Raw genomic sequence first — 24,084 nt, forward strand, 5'->3', positions numbered from 1 at the left:
CATATTATTGATTGAAATAGAGCAAATTTAACTTAAATATTTCTGTAACTTATACTTACAAATCTAATGTACGTTATTTAAATATGTTTAGTAAAGTCTAAATGGTTTGACACAATCCATAAATAAACGGTAGGCTGCAGAAACTATAAACATATTATTTATACATTTATATGCTGTTTTATAAAGCGCTCAAGCCTCGAGAGGAATGCACGCGCTCTTGACAGAGGCTCCCGCGCCCAGTCCAGCTCCTGGTTAACGCCTTTAAAACCTCCAAATCACATCAACATCATAACAGTTTAGCGCTAGACTCAATTATCCGTGAAATGTAAATGCAAACAACTGTTAACTCAACCTATGCCGTGTAAAACTCTGACTGCGCATTTTGAGAGAGCTCTCGCGCCAGCAAAACAATGTAAAACTGTTCTTAAACGGCAAATAATAATCATCAGCCGCATAAAGCAAAAAACATGTTTACATTAGTTGTTGGCTATTTAAGTGTATAAGAGAGCATCCATGTCCTTCTTACATCACATGTTCTTATGCAGGAAAGTCTTTTAATACTCGCCTGGTATGTGTAAAATCTCGTCCCGTTGGGCGGGTGGACCTTCGGGGAGTTAGTTCCCGTCTTCATGTCTGAGAAAATCATATTTCCCCCAATTCAGTGCAGAACTGATGAGCCTCCGACTGCAAAGTATTAATTAAATCCAGATGGTCAAGTTCAGCTGATCGGTGATCAGTCACTCCCAAAGTGATGCTGGACTCCTCACATCCACATAGATGCTCAGACAGGCGCTCTGTATGTAATAATAAGTCAGTTTAAAGCTGACATTGTCGATTAGAGATGTGAAATCTCACTGTTAAATCCAGCAGCAGGCTCCATGATCGCAGCACGGATGCTGGACCAGCCCATCTGTGACCTGAGCTGCTGCCTCCTCTTCGTATTATTATTACATCGTCACAGGCGAGAGAACCAATCACATTTCAGAATCTGAAGTGGGCGGGGTTACAGACTGAGTCGCATATTCATGAGCTGCAACTTTACGCCATAGTGCACCATAAACAACTGTGCAAGAAGTCATTGGGAGAAACTAGTCTGCACATTGTTATATGTTTTTTTTTAAAGCATATCAGTGATTGAACCAGGTGTTGAAATATTTTTTTATGAGTGTCTTTATACTATCAGAGAGACCCAGGATCTCACACTTTTTACTCCACTGAATAGGCTATTTCTCAGGGTAGGATTTCCAGGGTAAGTCAATTCCTACACTTAAAGTCTTAGATTTTTGTAGCAATTGAACATTCCCACTATTTTGCCCCCAAAAAAAAACTTCATTTATCACACGTTGACCTTTTGCGCCAACATGCCCCTACAAGCCACAGTCCACAACATCTGTATTTACAATGTATTATAGGCTACTTAATTGCAATTGCTACCTCGCTGCTGGGGGTTAAACTTTGAATGCCAAACATCTTATTTGTGTCATTAGGACATTTTTATATTTTGTATATCTTAAGTTTCTAAAAAAGTCAACCTTAAGCATGAGATTAATGCATTTCTTATTACTAACATAATGCACAGTAACTCTTCGGTATACATTTTGGAGGTGCACAAATCACAGGGCTGGGAATCGTTTTTTCAATTCCGAGGCATAGGGACTCAGAATTCGACTCCACTAAGGGGTGTGACGTGATCTTTTGTCATTCATCCTAAAAATCACAAATAGTGTGAAGAAAGATTTCAATTTGCCTCCCGTTTTTTCTTATGAATCAAAGTCTAATTAGAAGACAGTTAGTCTGGAATTGTCTCTTGGAAATGAATCCACTGATTTGGAAAACCATACCTCTTTAAAGGTGCAATATGTCAAATTTTTCATGTAATATTCGCCTTTTTTGCCAATGTGTGAACGGCTTGTAACGCAACTTTAAAAAATGTGCCCTTCCCGGACTTCCTAGGTTGCCTATTAAAGCCTATAGACTGATTTTCATGCAAAGGGAGCAGGTCGCTTTCGCCGGGAAAATCCAAAGGATGTGAAGTCACTAGAGCTGGGAGTCTTTTTAAAAAAGAAAAAGAAAAAAAAAGAATAAATTCTTCGATTCCAAGGCATTAGGAAACAAAATTCTATTCAAGCATAACATGCCTTTTGTCTTCATAGTATCAATCATAAATAGTGTGAAGTATGCTTTATATTGCACTGTTTTTGTAAGATTTCACTTTGCCTACTGTTCTTTCTTAAGAATCAAGAAAATTAGTCTGGAATCGAATCTCAGCACTACATAACACAGAAAATAAACACATTTTACACAATATTATCCATAATATACTCAAACATATTGGAAAACAGACCATTTTTCTGTACCACTGACAAAGCTGTCTGCAGATATGACATGAAGAGCTATTACTGTTTTTTATTGCCGAAGCATTCACAGTTATCACCGAAAGCCGTTAATCTAAAATATCAGCTGATTATTTGGCTTGGCCAATACATTGGTCTATCACTACTCTTTATCAACTCAAAATTACAGTAGATGTGTTTCCCAACAGGCATCAAACCAAAAAGTGAGTCTTGACTCTGACCTACAAAACTACTGACTTTTCAAAATAAAGCCAACATCGATTACACATCCGTAGAGAGTGTTGTGAAATGATTCAGAATGTTCTAAATGAAACCAGGTCTACAAGGTCCAAACCTTTGGAGTGTTTGGAATCACTTTGACTTTTTTCCCCCACAACAATTGACCTCTTTCTAAAAGAATGCCACCACAACCTTTTAAAATGAGTTCAGTCAGTATTGACCAGGTTAAGCTTTCTTTCAGTTAATAGAGGAGCTCTTTTAATTCAATTTTTCTACTGACACGGGAACACGGGAAGGTCTCATTCAATTTGGCTTTTCTGAGCTTTGCAATTTTGCTTGGCTTTTCTGAGAATACACGTTGCCATTGTTGAGGAAGATAATCAAATCTGTAAAGCCAGGTTTAGCAGGAGTCCATTTACCAGACTTTATTGAATCAGAGACTCGACTTTTTTCATCCGTGCCTTTAAACATGTTTATCCCATGAGGGTCAGCACACTGCTCGAATTGTACACAGCACATGACTTAATAACTGCTTCTACAGGATTTTTTTTTAAGACAATCTTTATGTCTTTAGGTTTTGTCTAATAAAATAAAACTATGTTTGCCATTGCACACTAGCCATCTTAAAATTAGTTTCATTTTCGGTGGATGACTGAAATAAAGAATAATGGCACTATTATTTTGTCGTGATTCTAGTGTAGTGGTTTTAAAAGCCTTGAAAAACAACTATGGATAAAGTGCTTTAATCAAAACACTGACTTCACTACTTCCACTAATGGAAAGCAGCAGTATTGTCTCATAAGAATCCTATACAGAGCAGAATGATATGATTTTGAGTATCTCTCCTAAAGAGAAGAGAAGGTAGGACTGACGCTACATTCTCCTCTTCCAAATGTCTTGCCAGGGCACAGAGGCATAGAGAGAGGCACCAGATCAACATGATCACACGGGGTCGGCATGCTGTTTCTGAAAGTTCCGGTACCCTAGGATTGGCAACAGTATGCCGACTCACTGACATGCCCTATGTCCCATCGGACATATTCGGAACGGCTCAACAACAATTACTTTCCCTCGTGGCACGACTGGTAGCGTGTTGCGTCAGTTGCATGGAAGACCACAGATCAATCCCCATTCAAACGAGGAAATAATTATGTTTGTATAAACAATCACAAGCATGATAAGGAGGTTGCATTTTTATCCCTAACATTGCATTTTGTCTCTACTAATGGTTAGGGTTAGATTTGGGTTTTGGTTGGGGGGTAGATTAAATAAAATAACAATATATCTTCACTGTTTTACACCATGTTCAGCTGAATTGACTTCTGGCGACCTCTCCTGGATATAAATGGATGTCACACTTGTTTATATGCTCTGAAACACTTACCGCTGTAGCCTCTGGGGGCAGTGTTTTCAAATTCAGTCAACGTATACTGATTTCGGCTAAAGAAAAATCGGCACATACTTACCGATTTTTATGTGAGATCATACTGACCAGATGGGGCTTCAGAGAAACCTGAGAGGACAGCACACACAGAGAGAGTGTGGGCTCTCCCCTGGGGGTGTGCCTGGCCAGGAAGCTTGGCTCATGGCCACAAAAAATGCCAAGCCTCGTCACTCTCCCTGCTTATAAAAACAGCAGCCATCTCTATATGCACAGATGAGTCTGCTTCACTACTGCATGAAAAACAGTTCTACTTCAACAACACAAAGGGAATATTGTTTCCATCTAATAGTCAAGTACATTGCCTATATTTATGAAGATTACAAACAGAGAAAATTGAAAAAAAAAAAAAAGAGAAGTGGGATGAGGGAAGTATATTAAGTCAGGACCTGTGTGTTAACTGTGATGTAGTTGTCTCACCCTTAGGGAGGCGTTCAGACCAAACATGTTCTTGTGCTAAAAAAGTTAGACGCCGTGCAACAAATAGCACAGAACGTTAAAAGATTAAGATCTTTTTTAACTAGGCACATCTAAAACAGACTGCACTGCTGTGCGAGACGTGGTGCAACGGTCAAAGGCGTCCGTCTAGGGCTTGTTAGACACTAGGAGCAAAACATATAGAACATAATGCAGGTGTCTCGATAAAAGTTTTATTTTTATTTATTTTTTTTTTTACTAGAAATGATTTGTTTTTGATTTCAAATTTATTCACTTCCACATTCTTCTTCACAAAATCACTCTGGCCTATGTCACAATAAAAAGAAAAACAAATCAGTGTGCCGATTTAGGTGGCCATTCATCCGTTTGAATCTGTAAGGCCTAACAAGCCTCTCTGCCTGAAAACACTACACTGCAATTACACCTGTTTTTCAATAATATGTCCATGTGTCTGTGTGCTACAGAGCAAAGCTGATGTCTAATTAAAGGGAAACCTGTAACCTTTCTTGAAGAGAATTTGTTACAGGCAGGTAAAATACCCTTCTTGGAGCCACCAGTGCTAAAGCAGTGAGTAACTCTTATCTCACCACAATTGTACAGAGTGGTTATCTGAGTTACCGTAGACTTTGTCAGTTCGAACCAGTCTGGCTATTCTCTGTTGACCTCTCTCATCAACAAGGTGTTTCCATCCACAGAACTGCTGCTCACTGGATGTTTTTTGTTTTTGGCACCATTCAGAGTAAATTCTAGAGACTGTTGTGTGTGAAAATCCCAGGAGATCAGCAGTTACAGAAATACTCAAACCAGCCCATCTGGCACCAACAATCATGCCACAGTCAAAATCACTGAGATCACATTTTTTTCCCCATTCTGATGGTTGATGTGAACATTAACTGAAGCTCCTGACCCGTATCTGCATGATTTTATGCACTGCACTGCTGCCACATGATTGGCCGATTAGATAATCGCATGGATGATTGTTGGTGCCAGATGGGCTGGTTTGAGTATTTCTGTAAGTGCTGATCTCCTGGGATTTTCACACACAACAGTCTCTAGAATTTACTCAGAATGGTGCCAAAAACAAAAAACATCCAGTGAGGGGCAGTTCTGTGGACGGAAATGCCTTGTTGATGAGAGAGGTCAACAGAGAATGGCCAGACTGGTTCGAACTGACAAAGTCTACGGTAACTCAGAAAACTGCTCTGTACAATTGTGGTGAGAAGAATATTCAGAATGCTTTTCTGATATGCAGGTTGGCGCTGTTTTGGCAGCACGAGGGGGACCTACACAATATTAGACAGGTGGTTTTAATGTTGTGGCTGATCGGTGTATGTATGTATGTATGTTATATATTATATATATACACACACACACACACACACACACACACACACTCACCGACCACTTTATTAGATACACCTGTACACCTACTTATTCATGCGATTATCTAATCAGCCAATCGTGTGGCAGCAGTGCAATGCATTAAATCATGCAGATATGGGTCAGGAGCTTCAGTTAATGTTCACATCAACCATCAGAACGGGGGAAAAAAATTTATCTCAGTAATTTCTCATGATTGATTCATAATTTTTCCCCATTCTGATGGCTGATGTGAACATTACCTGAAGCACCTGACCCATGTCTGCTACACGATTGGCTGATTAGATAATTGCATGAATATGTAGATATATAGGTGTACCTAATAAAATGGTCGGTGAGTGTATACTGTATATAGAGAGAGAGATCCCACTTAAAGTTTTGGTTTAAACATTATTCTGGACAGCTTAAATAATTAGTACCATATTAAAGTTTTACATTTATTAAAGTATTAGAGCAAAGACATTGGGTTTGCTCTTCTTTGAGATATGTTTTGTTTATGTTATTTTATTTACTTTGAACTGATGCAATTTTCCCCAACCACTGTTATAATTGAACAATTGTAACACTCATTGGCTTCTTATATTAAATTTGATTATTGATTATTATGATCTAGTCGTTCTCAATGTAAATTCTGAATTTTCTTACTTAGCACATATGTTTCCTATGTTAAACTATGGCAGGTGGAATAGTCTGCTCGTTATGAGGGAAATGTCAAACATGTTACAAATACCTCTGGTATCCCCTATACTACATTACATACAATGCATCACAGACTACTGCATTACGGCAACAACTATGTAGTTGCAGGTGACATGGTATGGTATAAAAAGTCCATGAAGTCTCTATGTGCCGTTCAATCAGTGATTGACAAATGGGCTCACCACTGTAACTAAAAACTACCCCTGCACTGTGACAGGTGAATGCATTTTGACTTGTACAATGCTACCAATAAAAATATTTATCAAGCTGGTGATGTTTACAGGCATACTGTTTCATCATAACATTAAAATGCAGACAGCATGTTACAGAAGAAAAGTCACAATAAAAGGTTTAGCATGCAGAATGCATCATGCAGCGCTATATGGACAGCGTGACTAAAAAACAATACATCACATTTGCAATCAAGCTAACAATATATTCAAAAATATATGAATGCATGTATGCAATTGGATAATGGGGGTTTGGTGAAGTGTTGTATTTATTTTGATACTGGTTTTCTGATAGGCTGCTTTAAAATGGGTTGTGCAGTTTGTATCTCTACAAAGTTATATCCTGGCTGTGAATGTGTAAACAAATACAACATGCAAGCTTTAAACTGCATGAGGGGTAGATAGGTCAGATATTCTTAAATGTGCTGCAATCTGTAGATTAAAATCATTTTTTTGTGTTTGAAGTGCAGAATGAACCCTTGAATGTTATACTGTTTTCTTTGTGGCATACAATAATTTGCTACTGCAATTATAGGTTTCAAAATACTCTTGCAAAAATGCCCTCTGGGAATATAAAGATCATGATAAAAACCCCAAATGTAATTCAGTCTGGTCTACTGGTCTAATCCTAACCCATAAAAAAAAAATAAGGAGACTATGAGCACAAACAGTCAGAGATGGGGTGGTGACCTCAGCCAGACTGTGTACAGTTTTATATTGCAGCACAAATCATCCAACCAGATCTAATATTTCAGTTATGAGATTCCATTTTTTGACGAGCAAATAAACTTTTGAGTTTGTGTCTGAATAAAATAAACGTTTTATATATTGTTGAGTGATATTTATGACTTAAGATCAAAAGCGACATGATTATGGTTTGTCATTACTCTGGTAATGGTAATAAGGTTTTGCTTGGACACCATGTTCTACAGATAATAAGAGGTGTTTTGGATTCTTCATGTAAACAAATGGTACTGCACACACACACACTCATATATGTACAGTAGTATAGTACATTTGAAGTCAGAAGTTTACATACACTTAGGTAGAAGTCATTAAAACTCATTTTTGAACCACTCCACAGATTTAATATTAGCAAACTATAGTTTTGGCAAGTCGTTTAGGACTTGTGCATGACAAGTAATGTTCCAACAGTTGTTTACAGACAGATTGTTTCACTTTTAATTGACTATATCACAATTCCAGTGGGTCAGAACTTTACATACACTAACTGTGCCTTTAAGCAGCTTGGAAAATTCCAGAAAATGATGTCAAGAAATTAGCCAATTAGCTTCTGATAGGCTAATTGGAGTCAATTGGAGGTGTACCTGTGGGTGTATTTTAAGGCCTACCTTCAAACTCTGTGCCACTTTGCTTGACTTCATAGGAAAATCCAAAGAAATCAGCCAAGACCTCAGAAAAAAAATGGAGGAAATCCACAAGTCTGCTTCATCCTTGGGAGCAATTTCCAAATGCCTGAAGGTACCATCTGTACAAACAATAGTACGCAAGTATAAACACCATGAGACCACGCAGCCATCATACTGCTCAGGAAGGAGATGCATTCTGTCTCCTAGAGATGAACGTACATTGGTGCGAAAAGTGCAAATCAATCCCAGAACAATAGCAAAGGACCTTGTGAAGATGCTGGAGGAAACAGGTAGACAAGTATCTATATCCACAGTAAAACGAGTCCTATATCGTCATAACCTGAAAGGCTGCTCAGCAAGGAAGAAGCCAATGCTCCAAAACCGCCGTAAAAAAGCCAGACTACAGTTTTCAAGTGCACATGGGGACAAAGATCTTACTTTTTGTAGAAATGTCCTCTGGTCTGATGAAATAAAAATTGAACTGTTTGGCCTTAATGACCATTGTTATGTTTGGAGGAAAAAAGGTGTGGCTTGCAAGCCGAAGATCACCATCCCAACTGTGAAGCATGGGGGTGGCAGCATCATGCTGTGGGGGTGCTTTGCTGCAGGAGGCACTGGTGCACTTCACAAAATAGATGGCATCATGAGGAAGGAAAATTATGTGGATATATTGAAGCTACATCTCAGGTCATCAGCCAGGAAGTTAAAGCTCGGTCGCAAATGGGTCTTCCAAATGGACAATGACCCCAAGCATACCTCAAAAGTTGTGGCAAAATGGCTTAAAGACAACAAAGTCAAGGTATTAGAGTGGCCATCACAAAGCCCAGAACTTCAGTTCTGTGGGCAGAATTGACACAGTGTGTGCGAGCAAGGAGGCCTACAAACCTGACTCAGTTACACCAGTTCTGTCTGAAGGAATGGGCCAAAATTCCAGCAACTTATTGTAAGAAGCTTGTGGAAGGCTACCCAAAAGTTTGACCCAAGTTAAACAATTTAAAGGCAATGCTACCAAATACTAACAAAGTGTATGTAAACTTCTGACCCACTGGGAATGTGATGAAAGAAATAAAGCTGAAATAAATCATTCTCTCTACTATTATTCTGACATTTCACATTCTTAAAATAAAGTAGTAATCCTAACTGACCTAAAACATGGAATGTTTTCTACGATTAAATGTCAGTTTAAATGTATTTGGCTAAGGTGTACTTCCGACTTCAACTATATATATATTTTATATATATATATATATATTATATATATATATATATATATATATATATATAGTTTCAAACAGGAGTTTAAAACAACCTTAGAATCATTATAGATGGGTTATTCATGCTCGCCTTGTGATATGTGTGTTTACTGGGGACTTTTGGCACTTGGAGTGCTCTGGGGGTAAAATTAACTAAACATCTGGAAATTTACAACAATCTCACCTACATCTCACAGGGGTTACTTTTCTCAGACGGAATGACTTAAAGTATATAGCCTAATTATGGTCCTCCGCTTCAGTCACATGTTTCCCAGCAAGATGTGATGCAATCATGTACTGAATTACATTTATATTATTATTCTTGGCAGATATTTTAACAGGTAGTTAAAGTGCAGTTGATTCAAAATTGTATTTCTGTTATCATTACTTCTTAAGTCTGTATGAATTTCTCTCCTCTGTGGAACACAAAATGAGATGTTAGGCCAAACATTAGTTTAAATCACTATGCACTGTCACTACATTTTTGTCTCCATACAATGAAAGTGAAAGGTGACTGACATTCTCCCAAACTACTATCACTTTAAGAGTACCAGTCAATACTCACCAGTTCCATTAAAAATGGCCATATAATGTCGACAAAATGCACTGAAAATTTTATTTTTACATACTTATTCAAATTAACTGATTCTCAAGGCAGAGAATATACCTGTATACATCAGATGGAGCTCTAGAAAGATGGAGATGAGAGATTAACTGGTGTTTAAGAGTTTCTCTTCAACCTGCAGTAGGTTCTCTTCACCCAGAGTAGTTCTGGTAGCATTTTACACAAAGAATGTTTGCTGTTTCTGCCATTCTTGTCAAATGTGCTGTTTTGTGACTTTCTCAGGGAGCACCATGATATTGCCAACAGGCGTCAAATCTAGATCACTCTGATGTCCCGCGCTTGCATCGTTGACAGCTTTACTTTCTTGATTATAAACAGGCATTATGTTGAGTAAGAGTATTAATAAACCATGTGACATCTCGGCAACGGTGCTCATAATTTAGCAGCGGTGGTGCGCCACTGTTGAAAGCATATAGGGGAAACACTGAGTATATATAGTAGGTCTCTGAAATCCAGAGAATGACTATGCAAGCATTTCTACCATCACACACATTAGTGCACTTTCAGAACATGTTTAAAATAGGACTGTCGGTTTAGCGTGTTAATTCAGAGCAATTAATTTGATAAAAAATAACATATAAACATAAAAAATAAAATAAAAAAAATTTACTCAATCAAGTCCTTGGACAGTCCTAAGGAATATTCCTACCATCAGAGCAATCCAAGCTTGAAGGAGCACCTGTTTTCAGCAGGGGGCAGTAAAAGAAACTCCGCGAATGGGCAACACGCAGCTGTACAGACAACAAACCACACTCAGGATTGCTTGACACTAGTGACAGCACAAGATGTGGATGCTTTCTTGCTTTCAAACAGCTGGACTGAGCGCAGTTCTGGATGCAGGGATCTCAAGATGTGTTTAGTTTCAAACTACGTTTACCTTGACACAGCGACATAGAAATGCTGTTTCTGATGCGACGCAACCAAAGGGAGATGCTCCAAAAGCATTTGTCTGATACATGTGTACATTGACGCATCCAAAGAAAAGACTTTATAATACATCTATCTTGGACAAATTAACGAATTCAATTGCAAAATGTATTGCTGTGGACTGTAGGCCAATGATAGGCTTAATTTCAATAATATGGAAATAAACAATATATTGGATTCTAAAGCTAATTATTGTATTGTCTTAATGCTTTGCTCGTCTGCCACAATAATGTAATGCATTTTAATTATCTGAATTATTATATTTATAATGTATATTTTATTAATAATTAAAATAAAATAACTATTTACAGTATAATTTAATCATATATTTAATTATTATTATTAGAGGGCCTTTCTCAGCAAATATTTATTATATGCAATTAATTTGATTAATCAGCATATTGTGTAATTAATTAGATTAAAATGTTTTATTTATTGACAGTCCTAGTTTAAAAACAAAAAAGATAGTTTATTTAAAAAACAATAAAATTGGATATATTACAAAAAAATAAATGACTGTTGAAAATGTTTTTTTGTTTTTGTTTTTTTTAACTACACGTTGCCATATGAACAACCTGTCAGTATTGATAATAATTCAAGTTTTACAAATCTTAAGTATACAAACCAGCTCTTGCTTCATTACTGGAAGTAATGGTAACTGTACGTGAGTCAAATGTTGATTCAGTAATCGCTCTGAATGATTTAGAGTGAAGATTTCGTCAGACTGATTCAAAACACTCACGAGTTTGTACGTTTTTTTAAATATTCATTAAAAGATTTTATTCAAAAGAGTCATTTTCTCATGAATCAGACTATACTGGTCATGCTGCATTTCTACGGGCAGCCCGTGAGGACAACTCAATAGAAAGACGTGTTTTCTTGACATTATTTTCTGATGCGCTATGTTTTTTCTCTCATTGGATTTAATTTATACTACAACGATCACAACTCGAGTAAAATGTCTTCACAAAATGATTCAGTAGCGGAAAGCGGTTGGGAAACACTGGAACATCAAGAGTACTAAAAGAGTGGAAAGAGTACTAAAAAAATCATCATCAACTAAAAGTACTGTTACTTCCCAAAAAAATGTAGTGTGAGTAGAGTAAAAGTACCTGTCCTAAAAACTACTCAAGGATGAGTAAAAGAGTAGCAGTGAGTACTGACATTGGGTTGCGAATACGATGACCCCTTATAATAAACCCTGTATGTTGTAATTTCAAAATGTAGCATACATACCGTAATTTATATTCCCTTTTATGGCTGTTTTCCAGAAAGAATGAAAAAAATACTGTAGATATTTTATAGGTATTTTTAACTGCCAACTTTTAAAATACATCAGTTATCGATGATAAACACTACGTGATTCTTTATCCTAAAAAATATAAGGGAGACATGATTACAGAGATGAAAAGATGAAAAAGTTATTTTCAATACACTGATTACCATTTTTAATTGTTATGTATGAAACAATATCATTAAAATAAGTTTATGTGAAGGGTCTAAATTTCCCTTAATGCCGACAGAGCAAGTTATTGTTGTGCATAAGACAATTTTCAAGACAAATGCAAAGAATGCAAAAATAGCTAAAAAAGCAGGCAAGTCACATCCCGCACAATAGAGGGGGTATAGAGCGGGGTGGTTTTGGTACAGGGGCCACATCGGGCTTTTAAGTAGTACATTGGGGACCACATTGTATTTCTTCTGTGATAAAATGTTCTGCATTGATTTGATTCTTGTATCTTTTAAGCCCAGAAATAGTTATGTTCTCATTCTAATGCATGATGCACAATTTTCTGAAGTGTATGTGTGTCGATGGGAATGTTCTGCCTGAAGGATTTCTCTACAAAGGTTGATACTTTTCTATCAGGCATTAGAAAAAAACATGATAAAAGCTAAGCATAATTATAAATTATTTTATCATCTCTACTTGTCTGTTAATTTATTATTCAAATTAACACACTCTCTACATCAGGGGTCGGTATTATTAAAAAATTTATAATATTATAAAAAAATATTATTATTAGAATGTCACTGTTTTATTATATTACATTAATACTTTTAAAGCTACTAAAGTTATTCAGCCAAAAGCAGTGAGTAGTTTCGTTTTCTTGTTATTGTTGTTTAATTAATAGACTTTTAAATGGCACACTACACAGTGGTCTATTCGGTTACATGTACACTTCAAGGCTAATTCTGGCACAAATCCACTTTTTGTCCCACTGTTTACGTTCACTTTAGACATGACTGTGTATACATTAATATCTCACCAAGACATGCATTGGTGGAATTATTAAGTATATTTGATCGTTTAGGTGCGTACCCACATTAGCGCTCTTGGAACACGTGTGCATGTAAAGTGCACAAACATAAGACACCTGTCAGTCAAACAGCGCGTGGCTACAGACGTGACGATATAGAAAGTAAATATGTTATATTTATATGTCTTGCTACTGCAATCAACGTAATGAACACCCCTGGTCTAGATGTAGAACATAGGCTAAATGTAGAAAATTCTCAAGTGTATCATCGTTATCGAGATTGTTTTATCCCCGAGCCCTATAACCTTGTGAACATTGTATAAATCTCTCACAGCAGCCCAATAATCTCACTGATAGTTAGCTAATTTACAGGTGTCATAGATACAGAAAATCTAGTAGGCTAAGCAGAAATATGAAATTTACCTTAATATGTTTCTTCAAATTAAACGTAGAATTAATGTCGATATCTCGACTGATTTAAACAAGCTAAATTCACATGACACGATCAGGCAATCTGCGAAAAAGCCCTTTTTTCACTGCGAAAAGCCTTGTTAGGTTCGGCCGTGGATGTTCAGGTGTTGAACTGCTGCTTGAGGTATCCTCCATATTCAAGAGGATTAATAACAGTTGGCACCAGATCTACAGATGCCGTCCAACTTTTCTATGTGCATTTTGATTTGACGGGAGTCACTAGACTCTCCCTAGTCAATCACGGTGATGGCTAAAAAATAAAATCAGGACAGGGAAGTAGCAAATGGAGGGAAAATAGCCAAGTAAAGGTACAGTTACAGCCCTTAAAAAGTACTCAAGTAAAAGTATCCCATTTTAAAACTACTTAAAAAGTAACATTTTTACTAAAGTAAAAAGAACTACTTAATTACAGTAACGAGAGTATTTGTAATTCGTTACTTCACACCCCTGTAAAGGAGGCATGTCAGCTTGTAAGGAATGACAATGACTTAATTGAAATACTTAAGACGCGGTGCTATTTCAGCTCTATTTTATTTTAAATTGCGTCTGCATACACTATATTGCAGGTAGATAGTAAATAAAGGGGCGGTCTTACTAGTCTTTGATCATGCAAACATATGACCAGGATATGATGTCATATGGGAGGGCTTCTGGTGTAAGTAAATAATACAACACAAATAACAAATAATATTATAGTAAAAATCTTCAAATATATCATCTACTCACATTCCTGCAACAATAAAACACACAGCTTTCAAATACGTATTATTTGTGTTGAGCCGAGAGGTCCGTGTGTGACCTTTCGACCTTCTATTGGTCTCGCATACTCTCGTCGTACAAATTCACAGTTAAAATTTCTTCGCATGAGCTTGAGTTTATGATCTACTGCGTTCAGATGCATTTAAATAGGGGTGAATGGAGCGTGAAGAGTAAAAGACGCAGGTTTTTACACAAAAAAAAAAACAGGTGCATTGTTACTGAATCCAAAATGACACAAAACAACCATACTTGAAATGCTGATGACTGAAACGTATCTCAAAAAATCTTATTTTAATCGGATTTCAAATCAAATGACGTTTGGATCTGGTTTGTAAAAAGATTTTGTCTGTATTTTGCTGTTCAGACAACAAACAAGTAAACTGATTTGAATCATTTCCTCCCAAAAATCTGATCTTTGCTTCCTGTCTAAATAAAGAGTGTCACTAACATTAACCCTGAACATCTCAACCAATCACTCAATCACTTTTGTACAGGAAGAGAGCCAATCAGCTCAAGAACTCTATTTCACTGCATTGATGCAGCCTGATCTCATTAATATACATATCTATTTGTACGTTAATATTTGTAACATTTAAACGTACATGTTTGTAGGTTTGGATAGACACTAAAACGTACAGACATTTGAAAGCATATAAAACGCATTTTTACGTATTTACAGCTTTAGAAACGTAAAATATTGACGAATCCATTACAAATATATTTGTAAATTTGTACTGTTTTATAGATATTTTATATCCCTTAACCCTACCTCAACCTCTAAACATAACCACATTTCAACAATATAAAAACATGTAACAAGTAGATTAATGTACAGTTGCAATAATGTTTGTTACAATATATTAATTTATATACTCTACAGCTGCTAATCCCACACCTACTCCTAAACCATAACCATTTATTAAGCATCTAAAACATGTAACAGGCAGATATATTGAATCACAATACAAATACAGTACGAAAGCAGTCCAAAGGGCGATACGCTGCATCTGATGTGCTCCCTGATGGCATACTATAGCATTGTTTGAGATGGAGAGTAGAATTTAAATTATTAATCGCTGTAAATCTTCTCCTGATGCTCTCCAGAACGGAGTCAATATTGTACGTTTCAGTGTCCATGTAAACGTAAGAGAATGTACGATTGATGGAACCAAACTTTATGTAAGAATACATACAAATTCTCATGAGATCACATTGGTTGTTGCTGGGTCTGAGCACTGGTCTGGCTGAACGCATGCGAAACGGGTACTTTCTGTCTGAACACCAGATACTGACACAAGTATGATATGGTGAGTAAATGACAACAGAGTTTTCATTTTTGGGTAAAGAGACTCTAGAAGGTATGATACGATCTCATTACAAAGTAGAAAGCTTTTGGAAGAAAATCTTCTAATTGTGCCATTATTATCTCCTGCGCAAAGATTGGCTATTCATTTGATTTTCGAAATTGGCTACCACACAACTTAAGTCACGATTTAGGTGCGTTGCAGGGCAGGTGTAGACTGGTATATTTTTGTTATAATACTAATGCCGTGTGGGCGGCCCAGCATTCAAAACATTCAAACATGCTCACAAGCGAGTTCAAGCGAGGGTTTTTGCACACAGTAAGCAACAGTCATAAACTCCCTGTACTATTTATACTAACTCATTTGAACAGGAGGCCTACACTCAATTAAAGCTACTTCAAGTTTTTATTCAGTTCAGCTTAAAGTTAGAACTATAATTATTTTAAGAATACTAGAAAATAGATGGGCACAATGGATATTGAGGGCTAAAGTCAAGTTGACAGAATCACATATACTGGTTAGAATCTGTTGTGCAAAAAAACAGTAGGACAGAAAGACCAGTATATAACCAGGGTGTGCATGTTTTTCTCAGTCCGTTAGAAAACAAAATCGTGTTTCAAAAGTACTGGGTTGATATTATGAGCACTTGCGAGGAAGAACTGGATTTGCCCAGTTTGCCATGTTAGTGTAGCATCTAATCTGTTAAAATATTCAGAGTTTTGTTCAAGCCACTTCATAGCAAGTAAACTAGATATTCATAAGCAGAACTTTATATTCCACTAGGATTTCGATGAAATAATTTGTACTTATTGCTTTTGGACAGACATAAGTTCTGATCAAAGTTTACACATATTTCCTTTGTGTTTTCAGGACAAACATTAGTGGAGACCACCATGCTATAATTTAAAGTATTATCTGAGTGCAATACACTGCAAAAAATGTGATTTTTCCAATGCCAAAATATTATTATGGTATCATCTATTTCTGATTTACCCGCCCCTGAAAGGCACAGATAAACATATCAGTCAGATGGTCTCTTCCTGTCCCAGTGGGCGGTTCATGGCCAGAATAAGCAGCAATGTAGAGCACACTTTATGTTGTTACTAGTCAAAGGTCTGGCTACACGAGATTAGGTGTTGAAGGGCAGTTAATAGTTAGGGTTGGGGTCAGGGATAGGGTTAGATGGGGAATGTCATTCCAGGACCAACAAAAGATCCAGCTATCCTACTTGTTCTATTTCTGGTCACCAACAATGGATCCACCACAAACATTGATTTAGGGGGTGTTTCTAGTGCAATTTCTCCAGCCAGCAAACTGACTCTGCTGGCCTGCTATTGAGCAGTTTAACGCTGCTGGATTATTTATGTGTGTCTGGAGACTTTAATGGCCTGAGTGGAGGTGCTTCGGCTAATTGCTGGCCCTGATCTGATCTCCATGTTTCTCTTGAGCTGGGGATCCTCATCAGGGAGACTGATGGTGATTTAATGGAGGAGGAGGGGTGCTGAGACAGTGATGTCATTTTAGACAGGTATAAATTGGTCCATAGATTGATAGGTCACATTAGCTCTGTCCTAAAACCTAGTGAGCTGCCTACCTAGACAGCTTTTTATGGTATTATAAGTGTGCTTCCCAACGTAAAGGTCGTTCCACAAGGTAGGCAGCAAGGCAATTACAAATTCCTTGCCACTAGCTCAGTGAAAAAAGCAGAAGCATATTAGACCAGCCTAAACTGGTTTACTGGTCTTAGCTGGTTTAATATGGTCTCTGAGCCTGAACAGCTGAAAAGTGCCCCAGGGGGGTGTAATCTGACATATGCGAGGCGATAATCTGACGTGCTGCGTGCTACAAGGCATTCATCTGTGTTCTGCGACTGCTATCAGGTTCTTGAATAACATATAACATGCGAGGAAGGGCAGCTGGTGGCATTTCTGGTGTCCCCCTCCCCCCCCCGCAGTCTGTGTAAAATGCATATAGGTAGTGGTGGTACTGATTGTGTTGTTAGCTTAGCAAAATGCTAACATCAAACTAATGGAATCAATAGAGAGTTGAGTCTCCTGTGTGCTTTGTGTAAAGAGCACTATTTATGCAACACACAGAATTGTTGCCTATGTCAAGCATTTCAAATAAGTCACTTATTAGGTTCCATTTTCATTACATGGAAAAGAGCAGCTTGTAAATTCTGCAAAATATCTCCTTTTGTTTTCTACATAAGAAGGACAGTCAAACAAGTTTGTGAGTTCATGAGGCTGAGTAAATGATGCATTGCATTAACTATGCCTTTAAGAGGGATGGATGATGTTCTTGAGCAGGTTATCTTATGGTACAGTCGGTATACAGGAAGTGACACACAAAAGAGCTGCTTTAACAGGAATCAACCCACCAACAGTCCCACATCTGCACTAGCACACCACGAGCAAAGAGTTCGAACAATTTAGCAAGTCCCACAGCAGGTGTAGTAACATTGAGGCACAGACCTAAGAATTTTTCTGCCTGCTTGTTTGGTTTGATCTCTTTAAAAAAAAATTAAAGCACAAGACATTGTTATGTCATGGCTTTATGAAACAACAGAAAAGCAGTTTTTATCGGGAGCAAAGTTGCTCTAAATTGGTGTGATCAATCTTCGACAGTGTACAAACACATCTCTGCCTCATGCTGGTCTGTGGGCGTCTCCATGGCAGCAGCATTTGATTTTACTTTATTTGCAAGTTGAAAGTCATCATTCTTCTCTGGGTGCTGCGAGATCATCTCATAACTTTCCCATTAATGCCCTCAAAATGATGATCAATGCACCTGCGCCCCTATTTGTGGCCCGTTTTTGGGAGAATAACGGCTTTTCTGCACTGCTTTCGTGTCTGCTTCTTACAAGATGTTGGCAAAGCAGGATAAAATTGTCTGTTTTGAAGCTGTGTAAGCAGGTGGCATCCAATCATCACAGCAAAAATCGAGCTGTGAAGGGCAGGTGATGCTCACACATTCAGTCTGCTGCTGGTACTGCAGGTGAACCCAAGATTCTGCAGCATCAATATGTTTGATTGTTTTTTACTATAAAAGAGAGAGTACAGATTTAAATACATACAGTATATTTGCTAAAAGTGAATTTAGTCAACTTTTAAGAGCACACTAGGGACAGTGTAATAATGTGCCCGCTCTTTTTGTCTATGTGAATTAGATTCTTAATTCATCAAACGCAAGAATTGCACTGCAGCCTTTCTACAAATAATGACACAGAAATGCCCATGTATCTAACAGGGCCAGAAGGACAGAGACTTCAATTAATCTGTGTAGTAAATAGGGTGCTTTTCAATAGAGATAAATGAAATGGAGAGGAAAAAATCTTCCGTTATGACAGTGTTGCCGATAAGCATCTCGTTTAACCTGATAGAGTGCGTAGTGGAGTTTAGGGCAGCACTCAGACAGTAATGACCTGTGATTTACTGCTTTGATTTAGCCCTGCTAACATGAACTCATTCATATTTCCTGCCTGATAATGCAGAGATATCAGACGGAACAGAGAACACAGCTCTACCACACGAGTTGATTAATTTTGGCTCTGTGAAGAGTTGAGCTTCATTACAGAACACATCGCTTAAGGCTCACAAGGGCACTTTATGGGACTAAGGCAAAAGTGCAAATGAATGTTAAGTGCATGCATTAAATCTGATGTTCGCATGCCTGCTGCTGGCCTGCATCGCATGCGCTAACAATACAGTAAAATATTTCAAAATGCATTGCACCATCTGCTGGCCACTTCTGATATGGCTTTGACAATTAGCCAAACAAGGCTTTCAAGGTTTTCAAACTGGGATCCGGCTGCATGGGGGTGCTAAGGGGTCAGAAGAAAATGTGCAAAGTATAATAAAATAAGAAAAATGCAAATGTAATATTATTATTTCTGTTTCAGTTAGATTTGAAAAGAATGATCGGACAACATGGATTATGATTATTTTATATTGACAACCATTGTTTCTCTTTTTTTTAGTTAAAAACTCAGCTTCATACAGTTTTGAGAAAAATAAATGAATGTATTTTTAAGTGTTCATCTCTTCTTCCTTACAGCACAACTACTTTCGAGAATAGTTTGTACTTATGTTTTTACAATCTACAAATAAATTTAAATTGAACTGAAAATGCTTCTCTTTAGGATTGCACTTTACAGCCAACATTACTCTAATAGTGGGGAGATAAAATATTATCTGGAAAATAATCTGGGAGAATTTTATTTATTAAAATATAAATATAAGAATGAATAATTTATTTTGGCTTTAGTACAATTCCATTAAAAATGCAATTACTTAATTTTGCAAACAAACTTTTTGGTAATGCATTACAATAATGTTCCATTTGTTAACATTAGAAAACTACATTAGTTAACATGAACTGACAATGAACAATACTTCTACAGCATTTTTTAATCTTGGTTAATGTTCCTGTCAACTTTACTAATACATTTTTTAAAAACAAAAGTTATTTCCCACTTTATATTGTGTCTTTAAATACTATGTACTTCAGCATTTGACACAATGTACTTATGTACATACATGTTGTTGCATTGTACTTACATTTAAAGTACCTGCATTTACACTTGTAGTTACCTTACCCCTTACCCTAACTCTAACCCATAACACTAACCCTACCCCTACTCTTAAAACCTGTGTAGATAGATAGACAGACAGACAGACAGACAGACAGAGACATATAGACAGATAGACAGACAGATAGATAGACAGATAGATAGATAGATAGATACTATTGATCTCAGACAGCATAAATGGGTCTTTACATTAACAAATATACAGGTAGCTGTCTTTTAGGAAGGGAGAAACTAAGCATAGTTTTGCTTGTGATCCTTATGTTTTTTCTTTTTTTTTTCTTTTTTTCTTTTTTTTAATTATTAATGATTCCATAAACATCTAAATGATAATAACTGAATTGATGGATGATTGTTACTGATAATATGTTTTATAATTTTTAAGATTGTTTTGATAAATTGTGGTTTAATTTCCTTTTATTCTCTACCCTAACTGCAATAAGTTTCTCAGTTTTTGCATTTAAACAAAGTCTGTGTGCTTTAATACAAAGTTTACTACTTAACACACACAAGTCCAGTATTTTAGACTTTGTTAATTCTGGAAATGCACTTGTTGCACTGTGCTATCACAATGGCTTCCATAAAAAATAAAATATAAATGAATATAAAACAAACCATTACAATGGCTTTCGTAAAAAGATAGTTCCCTCAAAGATGAAAAATCTATCATAATGTAATCATTCTTGTGTTGTTACAAACTCATATGACTTTTTTCTTCTATGGAACACTGAAAGACATTATTAGGCAGTATGTTAATCTCAGTCACCATTCACTTTTTACTGCATCTTTTTTTCCATACAGTGAGCATGAGAAGTGACTAAGGCTAACATTCTGTATTAGATCTCCTTTTGTGTTCCACGGAAGACACAAAAGCCGCTTTTCCGCAATCGGGCCGAACAGTTCTCATTGCAAAACTACTACTAAATTTAGATTTCACTGCTAGATTTAGAGTTGTTTGTCCAGTGTGTGTAAAACCATCGTTGTTTTTAGTGTCTATAAACAGTGCTTCACCTGTTTTAGAATATTATTTATTGCTAAAGTGTAGCATAATTTTTTTGCGGTGTACTGAAGTCGTGTTCGTTCCCACGCTGTTCACCTCGCGTGACCCGTCGTTTCGGTTGCCCACGTGACTAGCTTTGTGCAAAGTAGCATTAAGGCATGTCCTGCTTTTTTCACTGCATGGCTTGTTAGCAACGTGTATATATTTGACGTGAATGCTGACGCGGAAGTGGTAGCCCTCATGTAAAGCCCTCCTCGTGTGAAGACCTACTTATGTAAAGACCAGCGAGTCTACCTGTGCGAGCAAGGACACGACAAGGCGCCACTCACCATAGCACTTAAGTATCTATTAATTTAATCTCTTTTCTTATTTTCCTTGTACATACTAACATGTCTACTTCACGAATAACATATTCCTTCAAGCACATCCCTGTTATCTGTTACAGACCGTTTACACGATATAGATGCAAGACAAAAATGCAACCCACACAACCTACGGCCACTTTGCACTTCAGCACCTGCTCCGCTCTCTTTCTCAGTGGGACTCTGGAACTGCCAGTCAGCTGTGAACAAAGCTGACTTCATTCCAGCCTTTGCCACACAGTCCACCCTCAGCATCCTGGAACTGACAGAAACATGGATATGTCCTGAGGATACAGCAACACCTCCTGCTCTCTCCAACAACTTCTCTTTCTCTCACATCCCTCGACACACCGGTAGGGGTTGGGGAACAGGTTTGCTCATTCAACTGGACTTTTTCACCACACTCTTCTCTATGTAACAATACTACTTTTGAATTCCATGCTATTACTACAATGCAACCCACAAAAATACATGTAGTTGTCATTTATCACCCTCCAGGTCAGCTGGCAAACTTTCTTGAGGAGTTGGACGTTCTGCTGTCCTCCTTACCGGAAGATGGTAGGCCACTTGTGGTTCTTGGTGATTTCAACATACACCAAGACAAGCCCCAGGGCACTGAACTGAATGCTCTTCTGGCCTCATTTGACTTGGAAAGACTAAGCACCACAGCAACTCACATATCGGGCAACCAGCTTGACCTCATTTTTACACATAACTGTACCAACTCAAATATTCTTGTTACTCCTTTACATGTCTCTGATCACTACTTTGTTCAATTCAACATGACTCTCCCATCTACATTAAATGAGTCTCCACCTTTGGTTTCCTTTCGCCGTAACCTCCGTTCTCTTTCACCCTCTCATCTTTCCACTGCTGTCTCTACCTCTCTTCCCATACAAAATGTATTTTCCACCCTTGATGTAAACACTGCCACAGACACACTAAGCTCTACTTTAACAACCTGTCTAGACAACATCTGTCCTCTCTCCTCGAGGCCAGCACATACTACATCACCCAGCCCCTGGCTCTCTGATGTCCTTTGTGAACATCGGACTGACCTCAGGGCAGCTGAGAGGAGATGGCGGAAATCTAAAGATCCAGCAGGTCTAGGTAAGTATCAGTCTCAGCTTGTAACTTTTTCAGATAACGTTAAATCTGCAAAAACTTCCTACTACCAGAACAAGATCAACAGCACCACAGACACTCGCAGCTTGTTTAGAACATTCAACACACTTTTCTGTCCTCCCCCTCCACCGCCTGACACATCACTGACAGCAGATGTCTTCGCCACATTTTTTACTAATAAAGTTACAGCCATCAGCAAAACATTCTCAGTACCATACCCTGTCAAACACCCACCTCCTGTATGCAACTCCTCTGTCTCTATGTTCTCTCCTCTGACTGACACTGAGGTCTCTAAACTCCTCTCCAACTACCCCACCACCTGTTCCCTTGACCCCATTCCTTCTCACCTTTCCCAGGCCATCTCTCCGTCCATCTTACCTGCACTCACTCACATAATTAACACATCTCTACTTACAGGCACTTTTCCCACTACATTTAAGCAGGCTCGAGTAACCCCGCTGCTGAAGAAACCCACACTTAACCCCACACAAACAGAACAATACAGACCAGTCTCTCTCATCCCATTCATGACAAAAACACTTGAAAGGGCAGTTTTCAATCAAATCCCCACCTATCTCTCACAGAACAAGCTGCTGGATGACAATCAGTCAGGCTTCAAAAGTGGACACTCCACCGAGACTGCCCTGCTGTCTGTCACTGAGTCACTGAGACAGGCGAAAGCTGAATCCAGATCATCCATCCTGATTCTACTGGACATTTCTGCAGCCTTCGACACAGTCAACCATCAGATCTTACTCTCCACCCTCTCTATGCTGGGCATCACAGGAACTGTGCTTGACTGGTTTAATTCCTATTTCTCAGGTAGGTCCTTCAAGGTAGCCTGGAGAGGTGAGGTGTCCAAGTCATATCAGCTACTTACTGGGGTACCTCAGGGCTCAGTGCTTGGGCCACTTCTCTTCTTGATATAAACAACATCACTGGGACCCATCATTCAGGCACTTGGTTTCTCTTACCACTGCTACGCTGATGACACACAACTCTACTTGTCATTCCAGCCAAACGACACCACAGTGACAACTCAAATCTCTGCCTACCTGGCAGACATCTCAGCCTGGATGAAGGAACAGCACCTGCAACTTAACCCAGCCAAGACCGAACTCCTTGTCTTTTCAGCCAACCCTGCTGTTGAACACAACATCACTGTGCAGCTGGGTGCAACTACAGTAACGCCTTCTAAAACGGTCAGAAATCTAGGGGTAACCATCGATAACAAACTAAATTTCACAGAACACATCTCAAAGACCGCAAGATCATGTAGAT

General features: G+C 37.9%; 1 protein-coding gene across 3 annotated transcripts in view; it reads right to left on the reverse strand.

Moving 5' to 3' along the window:
• ppfia2 (PTPRF interacting protein alpha 2) overlaps positions 1 to 24,084 on the reverse strand; it is a 218,355-nt gene that overhangs the window by 146,666 nt on the left and 47,605 nt on the right. The window contains exon 1 of one of the 3 annotated variants that reach the window (XM_051691159.1): positions 566 to 901. The exons of the other annotated variants lie outside the window; for them this stretch is intronic. Within the exon in view, the coding sequence (XP_051547119.1) occupies positions 566 to 646 (81 nt within the window). The 5' untranslated portion in view covers positions 647 to 901. Of the gene's footprint in view, positions 1 to 565; positions 902 to 24,084 lie in introns of those variants that run through there. 3 annotated transcript variants of the gene reach the window in all.

Source organism: Myxocyprinus asiaticus, chromosome 47 (assembly GCF_019703515.2).
Source record: "Myxocyprinus asiaticus isolate MX2 ecotype Aquarium Trade chromosome 47, UBuf_Myxa_2, whole genome shotgun sequence".
Taxonomy (NCBI): Eukaryota; Metazoa; Chordata; class Actinopteri; order Cypriniformes; family Catostomidae; genus Myxocyprinus; species Myxocyprinus asiaticus.